The 19,271-nt window shown below is 45.4% G+C and overlaps 1 protein-coding gene across 2 annotated transcripts in view; it reads right to left on the bottom strand.

Moving 5' to 3' along the window:
• Window positions 1–19,271, bottom strand: part of LOC110509472 (solute carrier family 46 member 3) — a 30,444-nt gene extending 11,173 nt beyond the window's left edge. Inside the window, exons 1-4 of one of the 2 annotated variants that reach the window (XM_036968016.2) lie at window positions 18,898–19,001; window positions 18,002–18,016; window positions 11,272–11,484; window positions 3,375–4,251 (exon numbers count right to left, since the gene is read on the bottom strand). In XM_036968016.2, coding sequence (XP_036823911.2) covers window positions 3,375–4,251; window positions 11,272–11,454 — 1,060 coding nt within the window. In that variant the 5' untranslated portion in view covers window positions 11,455–11,484; window positions 18,002–18,016; window positions 18,898–19,001. Of the gene's footprint in view, window positions 1–3,374; window positions 4,252–11,271; window positions 11,485–18,001; window positions 18,017–18,897 lie in introns of both variants that reach the window. The other variant, XM_036968015.2, reaches the window with a different exon arrangement.

The following is a 19,271-nucleotide window of genomic DNA, read 5'->3' as shown; positions in this document are numbered from 1 at the left end:
CCCCCCCCCCCCCCACCATAACCTACGGAACCCCTACACCCTACGCCAACAACGACTATACAGTATCAGTTCTCTCTGTGTGACCATTAATATGGAGCTGCTGCTTAGAGTACTGTTTCTTTATACTACGTAATGTATTCTCAGTGAATTTGGTGAGGTTTTTTCCCCCCCCTGTTCAGAGAAAATTTGTCAATGAAGTTGGTTTTATGTCCCATCCAGAGGCGAAAGAAACACACAACTATTTAGGCCGGGGTGCTGGCTAGCGGAGTAGAACACTTGAAAAATGTATAGGTGAGCCGCACGCTCTCGGAGCTCAGATGCAATAATTGAATAACCTAATAAACAACGTTTAGACAGACAAGCTGTTTTCATCAGGGTATGATGTCCCACCCAGCCTTATAGACTAGTCTCATAGACTAGACGTAACATAGTAAAAGTAAATCCTGGACACTCAAACTAGTATGATATGTTATGTTTGGTATGGTTACATAAGACAGAAAGTTACTTAAGGCGAAAAAACGTAAGGTGGTTGGTCGGGGTGGATGGGTGATCGTGACACGTGAACGTCTAGCAACCCAAAGGTTGTGTGTTCGAATCGAATCACGGACAACTTTAGCATTTTACCTAATTAGCAACCTTGCAACTACTTACTACTTTGTAGCTACTTTGCAACTTCTTAGCATGTTAGCTAACCCTTACCCTAACCTAACTCCTAACCCTAACTTTAATCCCTAACCCTAATGTTAGCCACCTAGCTAACATTAACCATCTAGCTAGACATTAACCACCTAGCTAAACATTAGACACCTTGCTAACATTAACCACATAGCTAAACATTAGACACCTAGCTAACATTAACCATCTAGCTAAACATTAACCACATAGCTAAACATTAGACACCTAGCTAACATTAACCATCTAGCTAAACATTAACCACCTAGCTAACATTAACCACCTAGCTAACATTAACCATCTAGCTAAACATTAACCAACAAAATGGATGATGGACATCCACAAATTAATACATACCATACAAAATTAATACATATCATACTAATTGGAGTGTCCCGGATTTACGTATACTATGTGACGTCTACCCTCGAGTCCAGGTTGTCCCATCCTACATCCTGATATTACCAGATTCTGACAAATAGATGGTGCTGCTCCTGCCATTAGGTGAAAAAAGTTTGAAGATATACAAAACCCAAATTACAAAATTACATTGGTTTCCTTATCCTGCCAGAAGTCTATCGACAAGGTATGTCAGCAACCCATCCTTTGGTTTTGTTGGCCACTGTTTCAAATGCTAACTTTTTTTAGCAACTGTGGGAAAAAAATCCAATGCAAGTCAATGGTACCTATATTAGCATTTTCACACATCATGATCAAATCTAATTTGGTTAATTTAGTGTAAATGTAATTTAGGTGAACTATCCCTTTAACATTGAGGTGGGGTGGGGGTGATTCTCTTAATCACCTAATAGCAGGAACGGCACCATCTAGTGGTCAGAATCTGGTAATATCAGGATGTCGGACACAAATCTAACAAATGTAATGACTAATTTCTCTGAACAGGGGAAAAAAAAGAATCATCTAAAACCCCCGAACCGCAGCACCATACGACCAGTCAGAAACAGAGAACTGATACTGTACACTCAGTCAGTGGGTGGCTGGCTGACCACTTCATTTTTATTCCTCATGTCAAACCTATTATTAGAAAGAAAAGTGGAACCAAATGGGATGTTGGGTACTATATTTATTGAATATTATATTTACTATATTTATTGAATATTATATTTACTATATTTATTGAATATTATATTTACTATATTTATTGAATATTATATTTACTATATTTATTGAATATTATATTTACTATATTTATTGAATATTATATTTACTATATTTATTGAATATTATATTTACTATATTTATTGAATATTATATTTACTATATTTATTGAATATTATATTTACTTTATTTATTGAATTTACTATAATTTATTGAATATTAGATGAATCCTATAAATGAAAAATAGGCCAATTTGGGAGTATTAAATTAGCTTCAAATTATATTTCAAGAAAATAATGTTGTATGAATGCTAATCTTATCTATTTCTAAGTACAGAAACCATTTCAGAACAATCTGAGATGGTGGGCGTCGTGACATGAAACGACCTGTCAGTCATGTCACAGTAAAACTATACGGTTCCATTTACACTACCATATAAACCTTTACAGGTGATGTTTATGGCCTTCAATTTGCCCTTTCTGCTTACACTTATCCTTTCAGATCGACACGAGGTAGCTAGAGGTAGGCTCTGAGGTGTTCCTAAACACCAAACCAGACTAACTGGGGCTCTGAGGTGTTCCGGACCACCAGACCAGACTAACTGGGGCCCAGAGTTGTTCCTAAACACCAAACCAGACTAACTGGGGCTCAGAGTTGTTCCTAAACACCAGACCAGACTAACTGGGGCCCAGAGTTGTTCCTAAACACAATATCAGACTAACTGGGGCCCAGAGTTGTTCCTAAACACCAAACCAGACTAACTAGGGCCCAGAGTTGTTCCTAAACACCAGACCAGACTAACTAGGGCCCAGAGTTGTTCCTAAACACCAGATCAGACTAACTGGGGCCCAGAGGTGTTCCTGACCACCAGACCAGACTAACTGGGGCCCAGAGTTGTTCCTAAACACCAGACCAGACTAACTGGGGCCCAGAGTTGTTCCTAAACACCATATCAGACTAACTGGGGCCCAGAGTTGTTCCTAAACACCAAACCAGACTAACTAGGGCCCAGAGTTGTTCCTAAACACCAGACTAGACTAACTGGGACCCAGAGTTGTTCCTAAACACCAGATCAGACTAACTGTCGTTCCTAAACACCAGACCAGACTAACTGGGGCCCAGAGGTGTTCCTGACCACCAGACCAGACTAACTGGGGCCCAGAGGTGTTCCTGACCACCAGATCAGACTACCTGGGGCCCAGAGTTGTTCCTAAACACCAGATCAGACTAACTGGGGCCCAGAGTTGTTCCTAAACACCAAACCAGACTAACTGTTGTTCCTAAACACCAGACCAGACTAACTGGGGCCCAGAGGTGTTCCAGCTCAGGAATAACTCCAGGCCCAAGGCATAAGTTAACCAACACTTGGCTCACGTCAGGGTTGGGGTCAATTCCATTTCAATTCAATTCAGTTAACTCATATTTCCATTGAATTATATTGACAAAAATTCAGAATAGGAATTTCAGTTTATTTCCTGAATTAACTGAATTTAAATGGAATTGACCCCAACCCTGGCTCACATAGTATAGAGTTCTATTTTCACAGGACCATGTTACCATTGAAAATCCTCCTTATTCCTTACCCAGGAACATCATGAGCGTGGTCTTGGCGAAGGCCACCAGGGTCATACCCGCCATGACACTCAGTATCCCTATGAGAATGATGACGAGGTTGGGCACGCCGCAGCGAGAGAACACCGTCACGCCCACGAAGCTGGTCAGGAACACCGTGGTGGACAGCGCCGAGCCGTAGCCAATCAGAATCTCGGTCCAGCACAGTGGCTGGTTGAGCTCGTACAGCGTGATCATGGAGAGCCCGCCCATGTTGGTGAAGGAGAAGGAGGAGAAGAGGAGCAGGAGGAGCACCAGGAGGACGTTACGCCTCCTGCTGGCCCCTGCAAACAGCTGGTAGACCCCGCAGGCCAGCTGATGCATGGCGGTGCGGCGTGGAGATCCGTCCAGAGGGTCATCTGGAGGTCGTTGGAGCGTCTCCTCCAGGATGAAGACGGCGTAGAGCAGGTTGAAACACTGGAACAGAGCAGAGGTGAAGAAGGGCCAGTTGAAGCCTGCTGCTTGGAGGAAGTATCCCGTAGAGAGAGAGGCCACTCCAGACAGCAGGCCGATCACCATGTCTATCCCGGCCATACGCAGGGTCTTCTGCTGTCCGTCCTCACACAGGTCAGCGATGTAGGAGAAACAGCCACCCAGTAACGTCCCCGAGCCCCCGAACAGGGCGCTGACGAACGACGAGACGATGAGGAGGTAGAGGTCGAGCTCGAAGAAGGAGACAGCCAGGAAAGACAGGGCGTAGAACAGAGAGCCAATCAGAGGCAGGATGATGGTGATCTTGCGTCCGCGCTGGTCGCTGTAGGCGACGAGGATGAGGGTGACGGCCAGAGAGGGGATCATGGAGAAGAGCTCAGTGTAGAGGGAGAAGAGAGACGCCGCCTTCTGCACCTCCTATAATAAACATGAAAAAGAACAAGGTAAAGAGAGAGAGAGAGAGAGAGAGAGAGAGACAGAGAGTGAGACAGAGAGAGAGAGACAGAGAAGAGAAGATACAAACTATATTAACATCAACATGGAGAAGAGCTCGGTATAGAGGGAGGAGAGACAAACTATATTAACATCAACATGGAGAAGAGCTCAGTATAGAGGGAGAAGAGACAAACTATATTAACATCAACATGGAGAAGAGCTCAGTATAGAGGGAGAAGAGACATACAAACTATATTAACATCAACAATAACATGGAGAAGAGCTCGGTATCGAGGGAGAAGACATACAAACTACATTAACATCACCATGGAGAAGAGCTCAGTATAGAGGGAGAAGAGACAAACTATATTAACATCAACAACAACATGGAGAATAGCTCAGTATAGAGGGAGAAGAGACAAACCATATTAACATCATCATGGAGAAGAGCTCGGTATCGAGGGAGAAGAGACAAACAAACAAACAAACAAACAAACAACATGAAGGTGAGGGAGGGGATCATGGAGCAGAGAGTTTGTGACTGAAGCAAAATCGTTGTTTTTAGCTGGAGTGCCGTGTGTGTTTACCCCAGATAATAAAAACACAATCAGTTAAACACACAAGGTAATGGATAATAGCCACAGGGGGAAACAACACACAGTCGGACCAGGAGATAACCATGACAAATTACGGACTACATTCCACAGAACACCAGACTCTCTTTATCCACAGTGATTCACTTCTGATTTGACGCAATCATTTTAAAAAAAGAGAGGAAGTATACAACAGAAAAAAGGAGAAATGTGACAATGCTCTGCTCTGTTATAGGCCAGTAGACAGCTCTACGGGGAAATATAATGTTATTTATGTCAATCAGGCTTCAAGCGGAAAGAAACTTAACTCTCGTCTCAACCACAACAGGTGTAGATGTGGTTCTTGACTTTTCAAACCCAAAACAATAAGGCTTTTTTTTCCCTGATCAACAAGTCATTCAGACATCTTTTCTCAGTGTCTAGGCTATAACAGAAAAGCATGAAGGCTCTGCTTAGCCAATCAACCAAATCAACTGGAGAAACCAGTTGAAACCAGTCTAATGAGACGTGACCTTTCCTAGTTGGTTACAGTCTAACCATGTTAATAATTACAGTAGCCTGCTAGCTGGCTCTGACACTTATCGGATGAGGCACGGCTTGCAAACTATCACCGATTACAAAGGGAAGCCCAGACGTGAGCTGCCCAGTGACGCGAGCCTACCAGATGAGCTAAATGCCTTCTATGCTTGCTACGAGGCAAGCAACACTGAACCATGCATGAGAGCACCGGACGACTGTGTGATCACGCTATAAGTAGCCGATGTGAGTAAGAACTTTAAAACAGGTTAACGTTAACAAGCCAGACGGATTACCAGGAAGTGTATTCCAAGCATGCTCTGACCTCTACTTGACCCGGTCTGTAATAACAACATGTTTAAATCAGACCAACACAAGTCCCTTTACCCAAGAACGCCAAGGTAACCTGTCTAAATGACTATCACCCTGTAGCACTCACATCTGTAGCCATGAAATGCTTTGAAAGGCTGGTCATGGCTCACATCAACAACATCATCCCAGACATCATTCCAGATCCCCTCCAATTCACCAACACAGTCGTGAAGAGGGCACGACAATGTCTCTTTCCCCCTCAAGAGGCTGAAAAGATTTGTCATGCGCTTGCAGATCCTCAAAAAGGTCTACAGCTGCACCATTGAGAGCATTTTGACGAGCTGCATCACCGCCTGGTATGGACACTGATTGGCATCAAACAGCGGACGCTACAGAGGGTAGTGGGTACAGCCTAGACCTCTATACCAGGCGGTGTCAGAGGAAGGCCCTACAGAGGGTAGTGGGTACGGCCCAGTACATCACCAGGGCCGAGCTCCCTGCCATCCAGTACCTCTACACCAGGCGGTGTCAGAGGAAGGCACTACAGAGGGTAGTGGGTACGGCCCAGTACATCACTGGGGCCAAGCTCCCTGCCATCCAGTACCTCTACACCAGGCGGTGTCAGAGGAAGGCACTACAGAGGGTAGCGGGTACAACCCAGTACATCACCGGGGCCGAGCTCCCTGCCATCCAGGACCTCTATACCAGGACGGTGTCAGAGGAAGGCCCTAAAAATGGTCAAACACTTCAGCCACCCAAGTCATAGCCTGTTCTCTCTGCTACGGCACGGCAAGAGGTACCAACGCACCAAGTCTGGAACTATCAAGACCCTGAACAGCTTCTACCCCCCAAAGCCAGAAGACTGACGAGTAGTTAACCAAATAACCACCCGGACTGTCTGCATTGACCCTTCTTAGACATATGTTATATTTTGCTACTGTTCATTATATAATCCTTTTGCCTGGTCACTTTATCCCTACCTATGCTGTATGTATCCACATATCTACCGCAACTACCTCGTACCCCTGCACATCGACAATGGTACTGATACTCCCTGTATATATATATATATATATATATATATATATATATATATATATATATATATATATATATATATATATATATATATATATATATATATATATATATATATATTTATATATTTATATATATATATATATATGATTCAGAACATGAAGAACCGTATTTGTCTTGGTAAAAAAAAATAAGAAGAATTTTATAACATAAGGAAGGGAAATTTCACCACCATATACACTACGTGGACAAAAGTATGTGGACACCCCTTCAAATGAATGGATTCGGGGCTATTTCAGCCACACCCGTTGCTGACAGGTGTATAAAATAGAGCAAACAGCCATGTACAGTGCCTTGCGAAAGTATTCGGCCCCCTTGAACTTTGCGACCTGTTGCCACATTTCAGGCTTCAAACATAAAGATATAAAACTGTATTTTTTTGTGAAGAATCAACAACAAGTGGGACACAATCATGAAGTGGAACGACATTTATTGGATATTTCAAACTTTTTTAACAAATCAAAAACTGAAAAATTGGGCGTGCAAAATTATTCAGCCCCTTTACTTTCAGTGCAGCAAACTCTCTCCAGAAGTTCAGTGAGGATCTCTGAATGATCCAATGTTGACCTAAATGACTAATGATGATAAATACAATCCACCTGTGTGTAATCAAGTCTCCGTATAAATGCACCTGCACTGTGATAGTCTCAGGGGTCCGTTAAAAGCGCAGAGAGCATCATGAAGAACAAGGAACACACCAGGCAGGTCCGAGATACTGTTTAAAGCCGGATTTGGATACAAAAAGATTTCCCAAGCTTTAAACATCCCAAGGAGCACTGTGCAAGCGATAATATTGAAATGGAAGGAGTATCAGACCACTGCAAATCTACCCAGACCTGGCCGTCCCTCTAAACTTTCAGCTCATACAAGGAGAAGACTGATCAGGGATGCAGCCAAGAGGCCCATGATCACTCTGGATGAACTGCAGAGATCTACAGCTGAGGTGGGAGACTCTGTCCATAGGACAACAATCAGTCATATATTGCACAAATCTGGCCTTTATGGAAGAGTGGCAAGAAGAAAGCCATTTCTTAAAGATATCCATAAAAAGTGTTGGTTAAAGTTTGCCACAAGCCACCTGGGAGACACACCAAACATGTGGAAGAAGGTGCTCTGGTCAGATGAAACCAAAATCGAACTTTTTGGCAACAATGCAAAACGTTATGTTTGGCGTAAAAGCAACACAGCTGAACACACCATCCCCACTGTCAAACATGGTGGTGGCAGTATCATGGTTTGGGCCTGCTTTTCTTCAGCTGGGACAGGGAAGATGGTTAAAATTGATGGGAAGATGGATGGAGCCAAATACAGGACCATTCTGGAAGAAAACCTGATGGAGTCTGCAAAAGACCTGAGACTGGGATGGAGATTTGTCTTCCAACAAGACAATGATCCAAAACATAAAGCAAAATCTACAATGGAATGGTTCAAAAATAAACGTATCCAGGTGTTAGAATGGCCAAGTCAAAGTCCAGACCTGAATCCAATCGAGAATCTGTGGAAAGAACTGAAAACTGCTGTTCACAAATGCTCTCCATCCAACCTCACTTAGCTCGAGCTGTTTTGCAAGGAGGAATGGGAAAAAATGTCAGTCTCTCGATGTGCAAAACTGATAGAGACATACCCCAAGCGACTTACAGCTGTAATCGCAGCAAAAGGTGGCGCTACAAAGTATTAACTTAAGGGGGCTGAATAATTTTGCACGCCCAATTTTTCAGTTTTTGATTTGTTAAAAAAGTTTGAAATATCCAATAAATGTCGTTCCACTTCATGATTGTGTCCCACTTGTTGTTGATTCTTCACAAAAAAATACAGTTTTATATCTCTATGTTTTGAAGCCTGAAATGTGGCAAAAGGTCGCAAAGTTCAAGGGGGCCGAATACTTTCGCAAGGCACTGTAATCTCCATAGACAAAATATTGGCAGTAGAAGATCTCAGTGACTTTCAACATGGCACCGTCATAGGATGCCACCTTTCCAACAAGTCTGTTTCTGCCCTTCTAGAGCTGCCCCCCCGGTCATCTGTAAATACGGTTATTGTGAAGTGGAAACGTCTAGGAGCAGCAAAGGCTTAGCCACGAAGTGATTCCCAGAAGAGTGGAGGCTGTAATAGCAGCAATGTTCCAACATCTAGTGGAAAGCCTTCCCAGAAGAGTGGAAGCTGTTATAGCAGCAATGTTCCAACATCTAGTGGAAAGCCTTCCCAGAAGAGTGGAGGCTGTTATAGCAGCAACGTTCCAACATCTAGTGGAAAGCCTTCCCAGAAGAGTGGAAGCTGTTATAACAGCAATGTTCCATCATCTAGTGGAAAGCCTTCCCAGAAGAGTGGAGGCTGTTATAGCAGCAACGGAGGGACCAACCCCATATTAATGGCCACGATTTTGGAAATGAGATGTTTGACGAGTAAGTGTCCACATACTTATGTTTCTAAAAAATCCCCTAAGGGAAAAACAAATGGTGGAAAAACTATTGGAACCATTTCCCCGTTTGACCGCTAGGTTTTATGGGTATTATGACACCTCCGCTGTGGGGCTCTATCTACATAAATGATTTAGAGGATCAGAAGATAAGAAGAGCAGAAACGCTGACATCGCGCCTCCACGCTCCCAGCTTGTTGACCGAACAGAAGCAAACTATGGGAATACTTGGATTACAAAGCAGACGAGGGCCAGCCCACAGGAACAACTAAGCCAAAGGTTTTACAAAGCAGTGCAGGGAGGGAGGTTTACTTCCAAAAATGACATAAAAAAAAACATTTGCACTGCAATGTTGTCGTTATTCTAATAAATTATAATGATTTTTAAGTAACAATGACAATGAACATATATTATGCATGACATTCATGTGAGCATTATAATAGTAAATAATATTTATTATATTAATAATTATTATAATAATTATAATAATAAATAAATACATATTTCTACAGTAACTAACCTGTTGGTTGTTGTCAGAGACAGGGTAGGTTGTGTTGGTTAGGTTCTACAGTAACTAACCTGTTGGTTGTTGTCAGAGACAGGGTAGGTTGTGTTGGTTAGGTTCTACAGTAACTAACCTGTTGGTTGTTGTCAGAGACAGGGTAGGTTGTGTTGGTTTGGGTTTCTACAGTAACTAACCTGTTGGTTGTTGTCAGAGACAGGGTAGGTTGTGTTGGTTAGGTTCTACAGTAACTAACCTGTTGGTTGTTGTCAGAGACAGGGTAGGTTGTGTTGGTTACGTTCTACAGTAACTAACCTGTTGGTTGTTGTCAGAGACAGGGTAGGTTGTGTTGGTTAGGTTCTACAGTAACTAACCTGTTGGTTGTTGTCAGAGACAGGGTAGGTTGTGTTGGTTTGGGTTTCTACAGTAACTAACCTGTTGGTTGTTGTCAGAGACAGGGTAGGTTGTGTTGGTTAGGTTCTACAGTAACTAACCTGTTGGTTGTTGTCAGAGACAGGGTAGGTTGTGTTGGTTTGGGTTTCTACAGTAACTAACCTGTTGGTTGTTGTCAGAGACAGGGTAGGTTGTGTTGGTTTGGGTTTCTACAGTAACTAACCTGTTGGTTGTCGGCAGAGACAGGATAGGTTGTGATGGTTTGGGTTTCTACAGTAACTAACCTGTTGGTTGTTGTCAGAGACAGGATAGGTTGTGTTGGTTACATTCTATAGTAACTAACCTGTTGGTTGTTGTCAGAGACAGGATAGGTTGTGTTGGTTAGGTTCTACAGTAACTAACCTGTTGGTTGTTGTCAGAGACAGGGTAGGTTGTGTTGGTTTGGGTTTCTACAGTAACTAACCTGTTGGTTGTTGTCAGAGACAGGATAGGTTGTGTTGGTTACATTCTATAGTAACTAACCTGTTGGTTGTTGTCAGAGACAGGATAGGTTGTGTTGGTTACATTCTATAGTAACTAACCTGTTGGTTGTTGTCAGAGACAGGATAGGTTGTGTTGGTTAGGTTCTACAGTAACTAACCTGTTGGTTGTTGTCAGAGACAGGGTAGGTTGTGTTGGTTTGGGTTTCTACAGTAACTAACCTGTTGGTTGTTGTCAGAGACAGGATAGGTTGTGTTGGTTACATTCTATAGTAACTAACCTGTTGGTTGTTGTCAGAGACAGGATAGGTTGTGTTGGTTAGGTTCTACAGTAACTAACCTGTTGGTTGTCGTCAGAGACAGGGTAGGTTGTGATGGTTTGGGTTTCTACAGTAACTAACCTGTTGGTTGTTGTCAGAGACAGGGTAGGTTGTGTTGGTTAGGTTCTACAGTAACTAACCTGTTGGTTGTTGTCAGAGACAGGGTAGGTTGTGTTGGTTAGGTTCTACAGTAACTAACCTGTTGGTTGTTGTCAGAGACAGGGTAGGTTGTGTTGGTTAGGTTCTACCTAACCTGTTGGTTGTTGTCAGAGACAGGATAGGTTGTGTTGGTTAGGTTCTATAGTAACTAACCTGTTGGTTGTTGTCAGAGACAGGGTAGGTTGTGTTGGTTTGGGTTTCTACAGTAACTAACCTCATGGTGGCTGCTGGTGTTGGAAGGATCGCAGCGTGAGGTGTTGTCAGAGACAGGGTAGGTTGTGTTGGTCATCTCCTGCCATAGTCTCCTGTACACATACTGTTGTACCAAGGGGTAGATCAGGAAACTGGCAAAGGAATAGAAGGCTACCAGTGGCTCTACCAGGAATAACCCCTTCATTCTTCTCAGGGGGAGTGGACAAACAGACCCCTGGAAGACAAGGTAGGATAGTTCAGTATACAGACAGAATGACAGAACGACCCCTAGAAGACAAGGTTAGGAGATTAATACAAACCTGGCAACAGAATAGATCCTAGACACTAAGAAGAGATGGCAGGATTAATTTATTGTTTGTATTTAAAAAACATTTTATATAACCTTTATTTAACTAGGCAAGTCAGTTAAGAACAAATTCTTATTTACAATGACGGCCTACCCCGGACAGCACTGGGCCAATTGTACGCCACCCTATGGGACTCCCCATCACGGCTGGATGTGATACAGCCTGGATTTGAACCAGGGACTGCAGCTCTTGCACTGAGATGCAGCGCCTTAGACCGCTGCCCCACTCGGGAGTTACTGGGTACGTTTACCCTACATATTTATCCTATTGCTTTCCTTATGGTTGCTTAAAACAACAACATACACTGAGTCTACAAAACATTACGGACACACTGACTAATATTGAGTTGCACTTTTGCCTTCAGAACAGACTCATTTGGTCGGGGCATGGACTCTAAACAGAAAGCGTCCCACAGGGATGTTGGCCAATGTTGACTCCAATGCTTCCCACAGTTGTGTCAAATTGGCTGGATGTCCTTTGGGTGGTGGACCATTCTTGATACACAGAGGAAACTGTTGAGTGTGAAAAACCCAGCAGCGTTGCAGTTCGTGACTCAAACCGGTGCGCCTGGCACCTACAAACATACCCTGCTCAAAGGCACTTAAAGTTGTTGTCTTGCCCATTCACCCTCTGAATGGCACACACACACAATCCATGTCTCAATTGTCTCAAGGCTTAAAAATCCTTCTTTAACCTGTTTCCGCCCCTTCATCTACACTGATCGAAGTGAATTTAACAATTGGCATCAATAAGGGATCATAGCTTTCACCTGGATTCAACTGGTCAGTCTGTGTCATGGACAGAGCAGGCGTTCTTAATGTTTTGTACACTCAGTGTAAATACACACTCTAAGCCACCAGGTAATAACACGTTCCCTCTCCTCAGGGGAGAATGGACACACAGATCCCTGGGAAATAAGGTATTGAATTTATGTTATTTATTTGGGCAATACAACAAGATGTAGGCCTACATTGGATGACCAGAGGAGAGCACCTAAAAGTATTATTTAAAAGGTGTAGTCAGTTTGTTATCTCAATATCAAATTATTTCTGGGTAGCTTACTTCCCTTATTAAGTACCTTTCATTTAAAATTGTCCCCCCCCAACAAAAAAAAATATATATATATATATATATATATATATATATATATAAATATATATATAGCAAGAGCAATTTCCCAAGAATTTTGCTAGGTCCGTCAGAGTGGTCTGACTGGGGAGGGGAAAACTGAATAACTAGCTGTTATTGGCAGAGAGGTTTGGAACTCTTTCTTATTGGTCTAATTAACTCATTTTCCACTTGGTGATGTCATCGAGCAAGCCAAAACTCCATCCCACTAAAACATGCTGAATGATAATATAATATAATACTTTTAGTAAAAAATGTTTATTTTTAAATGTATAATCTGTAGAAACTATGAGAATTGAAAAGTGTAGAACTTTCGTGAAACATCACAGCACAGTTGAAAAATATATTGCAAAAAATACATGGTGTTAAGAGATAAAATGAGAGGGTGGAGCTGAAGGGCGGGATTAAAAACAACAAGATAATTCTTGTAAAATATACTGTGTCTGTAAAATGTATAAAGGTTCAGAACTTTTGTGAAACAGCATAGTTAAAAATATATGGCAAAAATAGGTTTCAGAGATAGATGGGAGGGGTTGATGGTAGCTGAAGGATGGGATTAAAAACAAATAAAATATAACTATTATAAAATAGATTTTGTCCATGAAAAGTATTTAGTATGTATAAGTTGGAAGTAATAGTGTCGTTGTCCATTAGTTTACTCCAATTAGGGGAGGGGTGGTAGGGTTAGGGGAGGGGTGGTAGGGTTAGGGGAGGGGTGGTAGGGTTAGGGGAGGGGTGGTAGGGTTAGGGGAGGGGTGGTAGGGTTAGGGGAGGGGTGGTAGGGTTAGGGGAGGGGTGGTAGGGTTAGGGGAGGGTGGGTGGTAGGGTTAGGGGAGGGGTGGTAGGGTTAGGGGAGGGGTGGTAGGGTTAGGGGAGGGGTGGTAGGGTTAGGGGAGGGGTGGTAGGGTTAGGGGAGGGGTGGTAGGGTTAGGGGAGGGGTGGTAGGGTTAGGGGAGGGGTGGTAGGGTTAGGGGAGGGGTGGTAGGGTTAGGGGAGGGGTGGTAGGGTTAGGGGAGGGTGGGTGGTAGGGTTAGGGGAGGGGTGGTAGGGTTAGGGGAGGGGTGGTAGGGTTAGGGGAGGGGTGGTAGGGTTAGGGGAGGGGTGGTAGCGTTAGGGGAGGGGTGGTAGGGTTAGGGGAGGGGTGGTAGGGTTAGGGGAGGGGTGGTAGGGTTAGGGGAGGGGTGGTAGCGTTAGGGGAGGGGTGGTAGGGTTAGGGGAGGGGTGGTAGGGTTAGGGGAGGGGTGGTAGCGTTAGGGGAGGGGTGGTAGGGTTAGGGGAGGGGTGGTAGGGTTAGGGGAGGGGTGGTAGGGTTAGGGGAGGGGTGGTAGGGTTAGGGGAGGGGTGGAAGCGTTAGGGGAGGGGTGGAAGCGTTAGGGGAGGGGTGGAAGCGTTAGGGGAGGGGTGGTAGGGTTAGGGGAGGGGTGGTAGGGTTAGGGGAGGGGTGGTAGGGTTAGGGGAGGGGTGGTAGGGGAGGGGTGGTAGCGTTAGGGGAGGGGTGGAAGCGTTAGGGGAGGGGTGGTAGGGTTAGGGGAGGGGTGGTAGGGTTAGGGGAGGGGTGGTAGCGTTAGTGAAGGGGTGGTAGCGTTAGGGGAGGGGTGGTAGCGTTAGGGGAGGGGTGGTAGGGTTAGGGGAGGGGTGGTAGGGTTAGGGGAGGGGTGGTAGGGTTAGGGGAGGGGTGGTAGGGTTAGGGGAGGGGTGGTAGGGGAGGGGTGGTAGGGTTAGGGGAGGGGTGGTAGCGTTAGTGGAGGGGTGGTAGGGTTAGGGGAGGGGTGGTAGGGTTAGGGGAGGGGTGGTAGGGTTAGGGGAGGGGTGGTAGGGTTAGGGGAGGGGTGGTAGGGTTAGGGGATGGGTGGTAGGGTTAGGGGAGGGGTGGTAGGGTTAGGGGAGGGGTGGTAGCGTTAGTGAAGGGGTGGTAGCGTTAGGGGAGGGGTGGTAGCGTTAGGGGAGGGGTGGAAGGGTTAGGTGAGGGGTGGTAGGGTTAGGGGAGGGGTGGTAGGGTTAGGGGAGGGGTGATAGGGTTAGGGGAGGGGTGGTAGGGTTAGGGGAGGGGTGGTAGGGGAGGGGTGGTAGGGTTAGGGGAGGGGTGGTAGGGTTAGGGGAGGGGTGGTAGGGTTAGGGGAGGGGTGGTAGGGTTAGGGGAGGGGTGGTAGGGTTAGGGGAGGGGTGGTAGGGTTAGGGGAGGGGTGGTAGGGGAGGGGTGGTAGGGTTAGGGGAGGGGTGGTAGCGTTAGTGGAGGGGTGGTAGGGTTAGGGGAGGGGTGGTAGGGTTAGGGGAGGGGTGGTAGGGTTAGGGGAGGGGTGGTAGGGTTAGGGGAGGGGTGGTAGGGTTAGGGGATGGGTGGTAGGGTTAGGGGAGGGGTGGTAGGGTTAGGGGAGGGGTGGTAGCGTTAGTGAAGGGGTGGTAGCGTTAGGGGAGGGGTGGTAGCGTTAGGGGAGGGGTGGAAGGGTTAGGTGAGGGGTGGTAGCGTTAGGGGAGGGGTGGTAGCGTTAGGGGAGGGGTGGTAGCGTTAGGGGAGGGGTGGTAGCGTTAGTGGAGGGGTGGTAGCGTTAGGGGAGGGGTGGAAGGGTTAGGGGAGGGGTGGTAGGGTTAGGGGAGGGGTGGTAGGGTTAGGGGAGGTAGCGTTAGGGGATGGGTGGTAGCGTTAGGGGAGGGGTGGTAGCGTTAGGGGAGGGGTGATAGCGTTAGGGGAGGTGTGGTAGGGTTAGGGGAGGGTGGTAGGGTTAGGGGAGGGTGGTAGGGTTAGGGGAGGGGTGGTAGCGTTAGGGGAGGGGTGGTAGCGTTAGGGGAGGGGTGGTAGCGTTAGGGGAGGGGTGGTAGCGTTAGGGGAGGGGTGGTAGCGTTAGGGGAGGGGTGGTAGCGTTAGGGGAGGGGTGGTAGCGTTAGGGGAGGGGTGGTAGCGTTAGGGGAGGGGTGGTAGCGTTAGGGGAGGGGTGGTAGGGTTAGGGGAGGGGTGGTAGGGGAGGGGTGGTAGGGTTAGGGGAGGGGTGGTAGGGTTAGGGTGGTAGGGTTAGGGGAGGGGTGGTAGGGTTAGGGGAGGGGTGGTAGGGTTAGGGGAGGGGTGGTAGGGTTAGGGGAGGGTGGGTGGTAGGGTTAGGGGAGGGGTGGTGGTAGGGTTAGGGGAGGGGTGGTAGCGTTAGGGGAGGGGTGGTAGGGTTAGGGGAGGGGTGGTAGGGGAGGGGTGGTAGGGTTAGGGGAGGGGTGGTAGGGTTAGGGGAGGGGTGGTAGGGTTAGGGTGGTAGGGTTAGGGGAGGGGTTGTAGGGTTAGGGGAGGGGTTGTAGGGTTAGGGGAGGGGTGGTAGGGTTAGGGGAGGGGTGGTAGGGTTAGGGTGGTAGGGTTAGGGGAGGGGTGGTAGGGTTAGGGGAGGGGTGGTAGGGTTAGGGGAGGGGTGGTAGGGTTAGGGGAGGGGTGGTAGCGTTGGGGGAGGGGTGGTAGCGTTGGGGGAGGGGTGGTAGCGTTGGGGGAGGGGTGGTAGGGTTAGGGGAGGGGTGGTAGGGGAGGGGTGGTAGGGTTAGGGGAGGGGTGGTAGGGTTAGGGGAGGGGTGGTAGGGTTAGGGTGGTAGGGTTAGGGGAGGGGTTGTAGGGTTAGGGGAGGGGTGGTAGGGTTAGGGGAGGGGTGGTAGGGTTAGGGTGGTAGGGTTAGGGGAGGGGTGGTAGGGTTAGGGGAGGGGTGGTAGGGTTAGGGGAGGGGTGGTAGGGTTAGGGGAGGGGTGGTAGCGTTGGGGGAGGGGTGGTAGCGTTGGGGGAGGGGTGGTAGCGTTGGGGGAGGGGTGGTAGCGTTAGGGGAGGGGTGGTAGCGTTAGGGGAGGGGTGGTAGCGTTAGGGGAGGGGTGGTAGGGTTACGGGAGAGGTGGTAGGGTTAGGGGAGGGGTGGTAGGGTTAGGGGAGAGGTGGTAGGGTTAGGGGACAATAATAAAGGAAAAACTGATAGATTGCCTAGAAGGCCGGCATCCCAGAATCGCCTCTTCAACTGTTGACATTGAGACTGGTGTTTTGCGGGTACTATTTAATGAAGCTAACAGTTGAGGACTTGGCGTCTGTTTCTTGCTCAGTTGTGCCCCGGGGCCTCACACTCCTCTTTCTATTCTGGTTAGAGACTATTTGTGCTGTTCTGTGAAGGGAGAAGTACACAGAGTTGTATGAGATCTTCAGTTTCTTGGCAATTTCTCGCATGGAATAGCCTTCATTTCTCAGAACAAGAATAGACTGAAGAGTTTCAGAAGAAAGTTCTTTGTTTCTGGCCATTTTCAGCCAGTAATCAAACCCACAAATGCTGATGCTCCAGATACTCAGCTAGTCTAAAGAAGCCTCTTGTTTTGCTTATTTAAATCAGAACAACAGTTTTCAGCTGTGTTAATATAATTGCAAAGGGGTTTTCTAATGATCAATTAGCCTTTTAAAATGATAAACTTAGATTAGCTAACGCAACGTGCCATTGGTTTACAGGAGTGATGGTTGCTGATAATGGGCCTCTGTACGCCTATGTAGATATTCCATTAAAAATCAGCCATTTCCAGCTACAATGGTCATTTACAACATTAACCATGTCTACACTGTATTTCTGATAAATTTTATGTTATTTTAATGGACAAAAAAATGTTTGCTTTTCTTTCAAAATCAAGGACATTTCTAAGTGACCCCAAACTTTTGAACTGAGTACAACATTGTGTACTACTCCCTTGTGTGTGTGTGTGTGTGTGTGTGTGTGTGTGTATATAATATATATATATATTAGTATATATATATGAGGGAGTGGAAATTTTGCAGACAATTACATTGATGGAAGCTACAACATATCTGCAGTATTAAAGCTGATCTAGCCCCTTCATTAACAAACAAATATACATACAGGCATACATACAGGCATACATACATACATACATACATATACAGGCATACATACAGGCATACATACATACATAATCAGGCTGAAATGTCAGGCAGTCTTTTCAAACAGCTGTTACACTAAAAGGGCATTATCGTAATTTTCACAGTTTCACAGTATTATTCCAACCTCATAGTGTGGACATATATATAGAACACAGTGGGCATATATTTAAAACACAGGAAAAATCATGTTTTTGACTCCACTGGGCCTTTAAAACACTTTACTTTTTTTAATGCATTGTTTTTTTAATACAGGTGTAACCTGGAGACGGATTCTAAAACAAGAGAGTCAGAGGAGCACACGCATATTTAATCTGTTGTTTTCATCATTGTCTCAGCAAACAACAGTTAAATACACTCTTCTTACTCACTTGGTTAGATGTTCCCTATGAAGAACCATGCAGTGGGACAGGAGAATAAGAGAGACAGAGAGAGAGAGAGACACAGAGAGAGAGAGAGACAGAGAGAGAGAGACAGAGAGAGAGAGACAGAGAGACACAGAGAGAGAGAGACAGAGAGAGAGAGACAGAGAGAGAGAGACAGAGAGAGAGAGACAGAGACAGACAGAGAGAGAGACAGACAGACAAAGAATGTCAAGTCACACCAGCTGTGATATGTAGAAACCTACACTCCTCTTCAAGAAGTCATACCCAGCCTAATGAGGTTATGGCTTGCTATCGATGAGGATTTATATGGGTAGACCCAGCCTGTATATACACTGTACATGCAATTAAGACAACGCCGGTGCCAATAAGTTCTGAGCTTACTGTACGCTACGGTCTTAATTAATACATATGGGGATACACAGGGATATGTTTAGAGATTGGAATATCAGCCAACATAGATAGAGTATTTTTGCCAACTAGTATCAAATAAAAACACTGACTTATTGTAAACAATTTAAAATAAATAAATAAATAAATAAATAAATAAATAAACAAACAAACAAACAAACAAACAAACAAACAAACAAACAAACAAACAAAACAAACAAACAAACAAACAAACAACAACAACAACAACAACAACAACACATTTGTCAAACAAATCTTCCCGTTCTGACCTATAGCTAGTTCAGTTACATGTGAACCTGTAACTGGGCAGAGACGATTAATTTATCCTGCCCAGATACTGGTTTAAGTTACATGATGATGATGATGTGTCTGTATTATCTGAAACACAGACAATATATTTCACTGACTGATCACGTTTATAGGACAAGGAAAATGCATAACATCAGTGTTCAAAAACAGAAACAATGTCTCACCTTTTAGTTCGTCATTTGGTGAAGAGTGATTATCTACAAACTCACAAAAAAAAATACCAGTCTTCTTGGATGTTTAGACCATTCCTACTGACATCTGTACCGTGTTTATGGCGCTATACTTCCCGATCCACGGTCCACGGCTAGTTACCACAGCGACAAAGTCATACTCATGGCTAAACCCCGCCTATTTTCTACAATTTATCTAATTAAAATCAAACGTTAAGCCTAACGCTAACCCTAACCTCATTGATAACCTTATGTCTAACCCTAAACGTAAATTAAAACCAAAAATAAAATGTTTGTTTTCATGAATTTTTACGATATAGACAGTTTTGACTTTGCGGCTGTGGTACAACCCAAATCCCACCGCTTAT

Source organism: Oncorhynchus mykiss, chromosome 29 (assembly GCF_057628025.1).
Source record: "Oncorhynchus mykiss isolate SJ-2025 chromosome 29, ASM5762802v1, whole genome shotgun sequence".
Lineage (NCBI taxonomy): Eukaryota > Metazoa > Chordata > Actinopteri > Salmoniformes > Salmonidae > Oncorhynchus > Oncorhynchus mykiss.
The sequence above is the reverse complement of the archived record's forward strand: the minus strand, read 5'-3'. Positions and strand labels throughout refer to the sequence as shown.